We start from the raw sequence: 10,936 nt of genomic DNA, 5'->3' as shown, positions 1-10,936 counted from the left end.
CTATGTCATGGTCTGTATTATAGCCTGGCCCCCTGTCCTATGTCATGTTCTGTATTATAGCCTGGCCCCCTGTCCTATGTCATGCTCTGTATTATAGCCTGGTCCCCTGTCCTATGTCATGTTCTGCATTATAGCCTGGCCCCCTGTCCTTTCTCATGTTATGTATTATAGTCTGGCCCCCTGTCCTATGTCATGTTCTGCATTATAGCCTGGCCCCCTGTCCTATGTCATGTTATGTATAATATTCTGGCCCCCTGTCCTATGTCATGTTCTGTATTATAGTCTGGCCCCCTGTCCTATGTCATGTTCTGTATTATAGTCTGACCCCCCTGTCGTATGTAATGTTATGTATTATAGCCTGGCCCCCTGTCCTATGTCATGTTCTGTATTATAGCCTGGCCCCCTGTCCTATGTCATGTTCTGTATTATAGCCTGGCCCCCTGTCCTTTGCCAGAGACGAGGATGTGTTAACTCAGGAAACTGTCAGGCTGTAAAGGTAAGGAATACAACACACATCTGTCACAGAAAAAGGATTAAGTATGTACTTACATCATCTAATAAATCCCCCACTCATCTGAATTAAGGCCAGTTTGATTTAGCATATCTTTTTGTGTGATGTTCTTCAATTGTTTTCAAGTTTTTCATTAAAAGACTTTGTTTCAAGAACAGCTAAACAGATTTTAAATAAATTTGGTATGAACCTGTTTGGTATGATGCATTCCTGAAGTAAAACTTGATGAACATTTTGAGCCTTTGTTTTGTTTTCACTTACAGTCTGTTGTTGACTTTTAGATACTTAATATATTAAAAATATATATGATTTTATAATGTAAGTTACGCATGTTTTGGTATAGATGTGTTTGAACCCTGCACTGGCTATCCACTCTGGTGACAAACCCCCACCCCTGTACATCTGTAGTGACTGTGCTGATGTCCTGAGGAAAGAACACAGCGAATACATGACTGACATACTCCTGCCCATGTCTCATGCCTCAACCATCTGTGAGAATAAGGTAAGTTTTACGATGTTTCACCCCTCAACCATCTGTAAGAATAAGGTAAGTTTTTCGATGTTTCACCCCTCAACCATCTGTAAGAATAAGGTAAGTTTTACGATGTTTCACACTTCAACCATCTGTGAGAATAAGGTAAGTTTTACGATGTTTCGCACCTCAACCATCTGTGAGAATAAGGTGGATTTTGCTCATGATCATCAGAATTTTGTATTATTTAAATGGAAGCACTTACTATGATAGCTTTAATGCTTGCAACAATTCAAAAATCAAAATGTGACGTTTTTCCATTCCTACCAGAACTGTAAGTCCCGAGACAATCTGGCTATGTGTACCTGTTTCTCCATTGACTGTGCCAGCTTTAACGGAAATCGACCAATCCGCTACTGTCAGATCTGTCATGAGTCGCGTCACAACACCAACCGGGGACGTAACCATGTGTATCATGTTAGTGTGCCGGAAATCTGGGACTGCAGCCTCGAGATGCAACGATACCTTATGGATGCCATTGTAAGGTAAGCATGATGTCATAGTTCTACAGATATCTCTCTAATAACCTAAAATTTCATTAAGCCTGATTTAATTGAAAATAAAGTTTGGGTTCCTTACAATCAAACATACCTGAATAATAAGCCATCTATTAGAGTCAGCTGTTCTTGAAATATACCTTGGGTTCCAGGTAGTAACCACATTTTCCCTGTCAGTTTAAACAGGTTTTACATGTTACGATCACATTACATGATATGATAACAACAATGTGATAAAGATAAAACAAACAACAAAACAGTTTTAAAATAAAAAACACTATTTTTCCATGCAAAAAAAAAGGGACTTGAAAATATGCCATGGCAGGCTTACTGTCTAAATGATGTCAAGAATAAGACTGCCTTGAAAATAAGCCTGTGATATTGTACTGTAAATTAGAAAAGATGCAGCTTATTATAAAGAATTTAGGGTTTGTCGTTCTTGTTGTAGTCTATCAGAGAATTGATACTATATGTTGTTTTGATTGTAGTCTTCTAAAGGAAGCCCAGCCTATCGAGTCTAAGAGAATGGTAGAGATGGGCGACGAACACCGACCACATTTCACTGACGATGATGATTTCTTTGCTATGGAGGAAGCCGGGGAAAGGAAGCTGCTCAGTCGATACGGCATCTGGCTGATGGTGGAGTTGTGCAGCACCCGAGAGGACATACCAATTGTATGTAGAGTCCTTGGTCACATTCATATATATCGTGTGTATTGACAATAAAATATGTTGAAATAAATATTTCTTGAAGTGAATTTGTATGGTAGTTAAAAGTTATAAATTATCATAGTTAAAATTGTATTTCTATTTTCACTGCACGACTGTTGACTATGTTAAATGTTTTCTCTGAGTGTAATGCTTTGTGTTGTGTCAAATTTCACCCTTTTATAATTTAGTAGTTTGTTATTAATGATGTGGAGCTGAGTGTATTGTACTAACAGTGTCGGATACAAGATGGATGCTTAAATATTGATTTATTTTAAGTAGTTTAAGCCTGTTTCTAAACTGAATATTTCTTGCAGTAAGTATAATTATGATACTTTGATATTATTATATAATGTGATGTCTGCTGTTTGTGTTATTACAGGAGATCCTGGGGCGCCTGCTTGGAATGCTGTTCCAGTGGTTCGATGCTACCGCCTATCTCCCTGACNCAAGTTAAAAACTGAATGGTTCTTGCTAAAAAAAATTTATTTAAGATCCCTCAATTTTTGTGAATTATTATTTTCACGATTGCTCAGCAAATGACTAAATTGCAAGGTTGTTGCTGAAAATCAACATACATGTATTCATATCACTTATGATATTTCTGAAGGAATGTTCGCTAGATATTTGAATCATGTGACTCTCTTGTGAACAAGTGCAAATATTTTAATCTTGCAAAATTTAAGATTCAGTAGATAAAGGGCTGTTTTCCAGACACCCCCTTTTATCAATGAAAAAGTAAAAAAAAAATATTTTAGGTAAACCTATTACAGTCACATTAAATATGTATATTTGTTCTTGTAGATAACATTGGGAACGCATTAGAAAAGCTGAAACCTGGTGTAAGTACTGGAACACCTAAAATGATAAACATTTCTGTGATATGTCAGATTTACTTTCCACTTGTAGTAAGAGATGTGACTTTTACCAGGTCAACACGCCTCTACATTTGTCTCACACTCCGATGGTTATACAGTCAGATTTCAATATTACAAACTTCAATATCTCGCATACAATTTCTATCTTGACTTGTGTATTTAGTATATAATATATATAGTACCATGACAGTGTACGCTATGCACATGGATGTACCGGTATTTTAACAAGGATATAATATATATGTATGTCTAATACACTGCATATCTTGGAATTTTCCTAGTTTCTCAGGACTTGGACATGATAAGATTTGACTGTATCTCTCTGTTAAAAGTTGATAGAGATTGATTTTGACATTAGATGATTTCCTCCTTCTGAAAAGCCTATATATATTGACATATACATAATAAATTTGATTCTATCTCTTTCTGAAAGGGAAATAGAGATTGATAAACTTTGGTTATGTACAACAATGCTCATATTGAACCTCTGGTACTACATGTTACAGTATATCTATGAGTGGCTGGAGGAGATAGGACACACACATTTCGAGGTGATTGTGTCATGCCTGCTGCCCCACCCAGTGGAGTATGCTCGTGTAGGTGGGTTCTGGTGAGTACCTACATACATAAGATTCTGAAGTTTCTAGGGAGCCCTCACATCAGAAAAGTTTGGAATGCTGTTAAACAATAGATAGATAAGTCACTACAGTCTGTTAAATGCTTATACATACACTTTAACTCCATAATAAAAGTGGTTCAGCACCAGTTACTGTTAATATCACATTTTGTTTAATATCACTAATATCACATTTTGTTTAATATCACTAATATCACATTTTGTTTAATATCACTAATATCACATTTTGTTTGATTCCTTTTTCTTTTGACAGATCACATGACATTAAGAAAAATGTACTTTACTTACTTTAACCTAAAGGAAAAGAATGAAATGTTTGAAAGTAATATGTACAGATAGTCATTTCTCTACAGAATGGGTTTAATATTGTAATATGGTTGTCTCTGTATGGTATGTACAAAATTGATCCATTTTGCTACAGGGACACGCTGGTGAGCAGGACAACACAGATCAAGGAGGGCCTCAACTGTTTCTTCTGTCTCGTACCCTATGACATCATTACTTTCGAGGTAAAGCTCTACATTGTTATTTGTGAAAAAACACTTGACATCAGATTTTGTGTAGTCTATGGTTTATGTAACTTTGAGGTAAGATTCTCTATAAACTAGAAGACCATATGCCATCATTTTATGAGCCCCTGTTTCTTTGTGTTGTAGATTTGGGATTATGTGATGCCCTACTGGCTGGAGGCCATTAGGACAGAAGTCCCCACAGAAGATCTCCATGAACTCAAAGTTCTTCTCAGGTAAGTTTTTGTCACTGAGAAGCCTTAAAATTGAAAACTGACCAAGTGTGTTTTATTTTTACAGGTTCACAACTGAAGAAGGTGGCTGATTGATCCAAACATTTTTGTGACCAGACCAATTCTTACCAAACTACGTATGAATTACCCTCCCAAACAAGGGGTTTTGTTTTCAGGTTGATTTAAAATCCAAGAATGTTTCAATGTTTCCTTGATTTATTGAGACACTTTCAAAACATTTGTTAAGATAAACAAGGCTGATGTAAGCCCAACTTGTTATAAAAACTTGTCTTTGTTCTGATCATGTGTTATTAAAATCCATCTTGACCTCTGAATAGCTGAGATATTTTCATTTTCTCCACAACTTGCCTCAGGCGATTCTAAACCACTTTGGTATGAATTAATTGTCCTCTCTTAATTGAACAAGTGTCATTAGTTTTGGAGATGATTTGGAACACAACATGGCTGAATTTTTTCTTCAATTTGCTCAGACATTTTCAACTTACCCTGGTACTCTCAAATTTCACCTGGTTGATTTTAACGAAAATTTGAACAGATCTAACTTTTTGTCTAATTAAATATTTCAGCCTAAAATAAATTTGCCACTGCCTTCAAATGACAGGTGAGTGATACAGGCCACTTAGGCCTGTAGTGCATTTTGAACCCAAGGTCAAGGTCACCGACTATATAAAAGAAAAAACAACTTGCTATTGCTCTGGCATTTGTAGCTGGATTTCCATGAACTAACCTGACATGGCATCAGGGCATACATGTTTTACAGACAATACCTTGTGTACTTCTCAAAACCTTAATGGCTACAGATAACAACATTAATACAGAAACCCCTTTCTCTGTTTTATTTCAGCAAAGCGTTTGACATCCAGTTATGTCCCCTGCCTTTTACGCCGGACAGCCCTGAGAAGATCCTGCAGTTTATTTCCGATCGCTTCACTGACACCAGTGCCTACGTACAGGAACAGGCACTTCAATGGCTTCAGGTGAAAGATTGCTTCCACAATAGAAATACACACCAGCATATTATTTATATGTAGAGGAATAGGTATTTCAGTGGCATCAGGTGAAAGATTGCCTCAACTATAGAAATACACACCGGCATATTATTTATATGTAGAGGAATAGGTATTTCAGTAGCTTCAGGTGAAAGATTGCTTCAACAATAGAAATACACACCGGCATATTATTTATATGTAGAGGAATAGGTATTTCAGTGGCTTCAGGTGAAAGATTGCTTCAACAATAGAAATACACACCGGCATATTATTTATATGTAGAGGAATAGGTATTTCAGTGGCTTCAGTTGAAAGATTGCTTCAACAATAGAAATACACACCTGCATATTATTTATATGTAGAGGAATAGGTATTTCAGTGGCATCAGGTGAAAGATTGCTTCAACTATAGAAATACACACCGGCATATTATTTATATGTAGATGAATAGGTATTTCAGTAGCTTCAGGTGAAAGATTGCTTCAACAATAGAAATCCACACCGGCATATTATTTATATGTAGAGGAATAGGTATTTCAGTAGCTTCAGTTGAAAGATTGCTTCAACAATAGAAATCCACACCAGCATATTATTTATATGTAGAGGAATAGGTATTTCAGTAGCTTCAGGTGAAAGATTGATTCAACAATAGAAATACACACAGGCATATTATTTATATGTAGAGGAATAGGTATTTCATTGGCTTCAGGTGAAAGATTGCTTCAACAATAGAAAAACACACCGGCATATTATTTATATGTAGAGGAATAGGTATTTCAGTAGCTTCAGTTGAAAGATTGCTTCAACAATAGAAATCCACACCAGCATATTATTTATATGTAGAGGAATAGGTATTTCATTGGCTTCAGGTGAAAGATTGCTTCAACAATAGAAATACACACCTGCATATTATTTATATGTAGAGGAATAGGTATTTCATTGGCTTCAGGTGAAAGATTGCTTCAACAATAGAAAAACACACCGGCATATTATTTATATGTAGATGAATAGGTATTTCAGTAGCTTCAGGTGAAAGATTGATTCAACAATAGAAATACACACAGGCATATTATTTATATGTAGAGGAATAGGTATTTCAGTGGCTTCAGGTGAAAGTTTGCTTCAACAATAGAAATACCCACAGGCATATTATTTATATAAACTCCTCCACTAACCAGATATTGCCTTTACATTGAGAATGGAAAGTGAAACATGTTAAATCTTATGATTATGATAATGATATGTTGCTAATATCATTATCATATCTTTTATTTCATACAGATGTACTTCTGAAATTATATCACATCCTTACACTTAATTGTTCGTTCTTTCCCCCAGATTTTGTCGACACTTGATGTGATCATCCCGATCAACATGCTGCTGAACATGTTCCAGAGTGGTGTGGAGAACCTGTGTACTATCATCACACAGGGAGAAACTAAAAAGGCCGGTGCCACAGGTGGTAACCACCAGCAGATATTTTCCCCTAGCACCCCAATAGAGGAGTGCCCGCCACCTCTCAGCCCCGAGAAGTCTCATTTAGTTGTAGAGGCGTACGAGATATACGACCGTGAGACAGAACTTGTTCTTCCGTGTTTTTGTATGATGCTGGACATGTGCCTCAAACAGGTAAATATGATGTCTTTAGTTAAAACTTGTTAATTGTGTGTCTGATGTCTATTTTTCGGAGTTGTGTACCCCGGACCCCCTAAAAAAGACTTCCTGTGCAGTTTGCTGTAGCAACTGCTGCCATGTTTTTAAAAATCTTGGGTGAATCCTAAACAGGGAACATATGACAATGCATCTTAAATTCTGAAATAAGATATTATGTGTTTGTGTTTTCAATCCTGTAAATATAGTGTTTTCATGTCTGAAACTGTGTGCATAAAACTGTGTGTTCTTATAACTGTGTGCAAATGTAGTTGATTCTTTTACTCTAACAGCTTGAGCTACAAGAGTTTCCTAAGTACCTTGGTATCTACAATGAGACGAGTCGTCAGATCATGTCGCTACTGACGTCGATGCTGTGTGTGACGTGGGATGGGAGCCACACATGTAGCCAGGAGCTGCAGGCATCCAGCTGTACATTCTGTCAGAATGTGGCCCTTTGGCACCAACTCACCTCCAAAGTCATGTGCTGCTACTGTCCACGTGATACGGCTAAAATCCCACCCAAGGATGTACCCAAGATTGAGGAGATGAAATTCTCCTCCGTCAAAAACAACCCTACGCCACCAGTTTCATCGCCCAATGATAGGAAAAGTAAGTACAGAGATACAGAGCTTGAACTGGGTGTAGACCTAGCTACAAGGGCTCCAACACTAGAGTTTACCTATTCATCTAGATACTAAGTACAGTACAGGAAGATTTTAGCACCATTCTCTGACACTATGAAAGGGATCACATCAGTTTATTCCTTTGTCTTATTACAATGTACTACCAAGGTAGGTACAGTATGGGAAAATTTCAATAATACCAGTCTTATAATATACAATACAATGGATCACATCTGTGAGTTTATCCTTGATTTAGACACTAAGTACAGTACAGGAAGATTTTAAGTCAATTCTCTGTGGGAAAACTTCAATGATACCAGTCTCTGACACAATAAAATAGATCACATCATAACAGTAAGTCTACTCCTTCATTTAGATACTGAGTACAAGAGTAACCTAGTACCATTCCTGGATACATTGAACAGCGGTTCCTGTATCTCAAAGCTTCAGTACTGCTCTCGTCACGAACATGAATTCAAAACATGAAGGTGCTTTATGAAGGAATTTTTACTAAGCTTTGTTTATGGATGTGAAAACAATATATTTGATCTCAGACGAGTTCACTGGACAATCTTACAAGGTTACACTAAATACTGGCCTATACTGGTCTGTTTCTGGTGAGTGTTCTATACAGGAGTCTTTCTAAAACTACAGACCTTTTTTCCAAGAAAGTATCCTAATGGGATACTGTTATTTATTTCACCAATTTCTTGTTTTCCTATGTTTTATATCATGTTTCTATTATCGTAACAAGATTGAGGTCTTTTATAACTTACATTTTATGTAGTGAACATGTAATATTGTATCATAAGTGATGTTGAGGAGTGATACAACACTAGTGTAATATATCCTGTATCATAAGTGATGTTGAGGAGTGATACAACACTAGTGTAATATATCCTATTGCCACTCTGATTGGTTGACATGTGAATAACTATCCTTTTGCTGCAGGTTCCTCCTCTAACGGAGAGGACAGTCCAGAGGAGGAGGAAGAGAAGGAGGAGGAGGTTCCCCAGTTTGATGTCTCCAGCATGCCTATCCACCTACAACTGTTTCACCAGTTTCTACAGGTAGGGGCTACAGTTGTTTCACCAGTTTCTACAGGTAGAAGCTACAGTGGTTTCACCAGTTTCTTCAGGTAGGAGCTACAGTTGTTTCACCAGTTTCTAGAGGTAGGAGCTACAGTTGTTTCACCAGTTTCTACAGGTAGGGGCTACAGTTGTTTCACCAGTTACTACAGGTAGAAGCTACAGTGGTTTCAATAGTTTCTACTGGTAGGAGCTACAGTTGTTTCACCAGTTTCTACAGGCAGGAGCTACAGTTGTTTCACCAGTTTCTGCAGGTAGGAGCTACAGTTGTTTCACCAGTTTCTACAGGCAGAAGCTACAGTTGTTTCACCAGTTTCTACAGGTAGGAGCTACAGTTGTTTCACCAGTTTCTACAGGTAGGATCGACAGTCGTTTCTACCAGTTTCTACAGGTAGAAGCTACAGTTGTTTCACCAGTTTCTACATGTAGGGGCTACAGTTGTTTCACCAGTTTCTACAGGTAGGAGCTTCAGTTGTTTCACCAGTTTCTACAGGCAGGAGCTACAGTTATTTCACCAGTTTCTACAGGTAGGGGCTACAGTTGTTTCACCAGTTTCTACCGGTAGGAGCTACAGTTGTTTCACCAATTTCTACAGGTATGAGCTACAGTTGTTTCACCAGTTTCTACAGGTAGGAGCAACAGTTGTTTCACCAGTTTCTACAGGTAGGAGCTACAGTTGTTTCACCAGTTTCTACAGGTAGGGGGTACATTAACATGTCAACCATGCTGATGTGTCATCTCTATTTGAAGGTAGAAATAACATTTACTCCTAAAACCAGGCAAGAGTGTTGTCTTTGACTGATTTTGAACAGATATAGGTTAAAAATAAGTTTTAGGATTGGTGTCAGAGTGAAAAAACAACACACAGGCATTGTTTGTTTTAAGGAATTGTAAAATTCAGCCATTCAGATAAAACTTAAGGAATTTATCTTAAACTAAACAGTCTTCTGTAAGTGTGTCTTTCCATTCCACAGGAGCTGTGTAAGCTAACGGACACAGATGCCTTGTACTCCCTGCTGGTGTCCATGAAGTACCTAATACTCCACGGCGAGTGTCTCAACTACACCATCAACCAATGTCCCGACTTCGTGAAACACTGTCTCTCAAAGCACTTCATACCCAAGTAAGTCTGTGTAGACACTGTATAGTATCTAAGTCAGACTCAAGTAAGTCTGTGTAGACACTGAATAGTATCTAAGTCAGACCCAAGTAAGTCTGTGTAGACACTGAATAGTATCTAAGTCAGACCCAAGTTAGTCTGTGTAGACACTGTATAGTATCTAAATCAGACTCAAGTAAGTCTGTGTAGACACTGTATAGTATCTAAGTCAGACTCAAGTAAGTCTGTGTAGACACTGTATAGTATCTAAGTCAGACTCAAGTAAGTCTGTGTAGACACTGTATAGTATCTAAGTCAGACTCAAATAAGTCTGTGTAGTATCTAAGTCAGACTCAAGTAAGTCTGTGTAGTATCTAAATCAGACTCAAGTAAGTCTGTGTAGTATCTAAGTCAGACTCAAGTAAGTCTGTGTAGACACTGTATAGTATCTAAGTAAGTTTGTGTAGACACTGTATAGTATCTAAGTCAGACTCAAATAAGTCTGTGTAGTATCTAAGTCAGACTCAAGTAAGTCTGTATAGTATTTAAGTCAGACTTAAGTAAGTCTGTGTAGACACTGTATAGTATCTAAGTAAGTCTGTGTAGACACTGTATAGTATCTAAGTCAGACCCAAGTAAGTCTGTGTAGACACTGTATAGTATCTAAGTAAGTTTGGGTAGACACTGTATAGTATCTAAGTCAGACTCAAATAAGAGTGTAGTATCTAAGTCAGACTCAAGTAAGTCTGTATAGTATTTAAGTCAGACTTAAGTAAGTCTGTGTAGACACTGTATAGTATCTAAGTAAGTTTGTGTAGACACTGTATAGTATCTAAGTCAGACTCAAGTAAGTCTGTGTAGACACTGTATAGTATCTAAGTCAGACTCAAATAAGTCTGTATAGTATCTAAGTCGGACTCAAGTAAGTCTGTGTAGTATCTAAGTCAGACTCAAGTAAA

General features: G+C 37.3%; 1 protein-coding gene across 1 annotated transcript in view; it reads left to right on the top strand.

The window, feature by feature from the left end:
- LOC110445244 (protein unc-79 homolog) overlaps positions 1–10,001 on the top strand; it is a gene marked incomplete at its 3' end in the record, with an annotated part of 18,712 nt that extends 8,711 nt beyond the window's left edge. The window contains exons 8-21 of the mRNA XM_021489746.1: positions 432–496; positions 855–1,013; positions 1,314–1,528; positions 2,029–2,215; positions 2,631–2,696; positions 3,052–3,090; positions 3,633–3,736; positions 4,185–4,272; positions 4,420–4,508; positions 5,371–5,503; positions 6,853–7,143; positions 7,458–7,776; positions 8,742–8,860; positions 9,853–10,001. Of these exons, the coding sequence (XP_021345421.1) occupies positions 432–496; positions 855–1,013; positions 1,314–1,528; positions 2,029–2,215; positions 2,631–2,696; positions 3,052–3,090; positions 3,633–3,736; positions 4,185–4,272; positions 4,420–4,508; positions 5,371–5,503; positions 6,853–7,143; positions 7,458–7,776; positions 8,742–8,860; positions 9,853–10,001 (2,023 nt within the window). The remainder of the gene's footprint in view (positions 1–431; positions 497–854; positions 1,014–1,313; positions 1,529–2,028; positions 2,216–2,630; positions 2,697–3,051; positions 3,091–3,632; positions 3,737–4,184; positions 4,273–4,419; positions 4,509–5,370; positions 5,504–6,852; positions 7,144–7,457; positions 7,777–8,741; positions 8,861–9,852) is intronic.
- Positions 10,002–10,936: the final 935 nt, after the last annotated feature.

This window comes from Mizuhopecten yessoensis, unplaced genomic scaffold, assembly GCF_002113885.1.
Source record: "Mizuhopecten yessoensis strain PY_sf001 unplaced genomic scaffold, ASM211388v2 scaffold2137, whole genome shotgun sequence".
NCBI lineage: Eukaryota > Metazoa > Mollusca > Bivalvia > Pectinida > Pectinidae > Mizuhopecten > Mizuhopecten yessoensis.
This window is presented reverse-complemented; position numbering and strand designations above follow the sequence as displayed.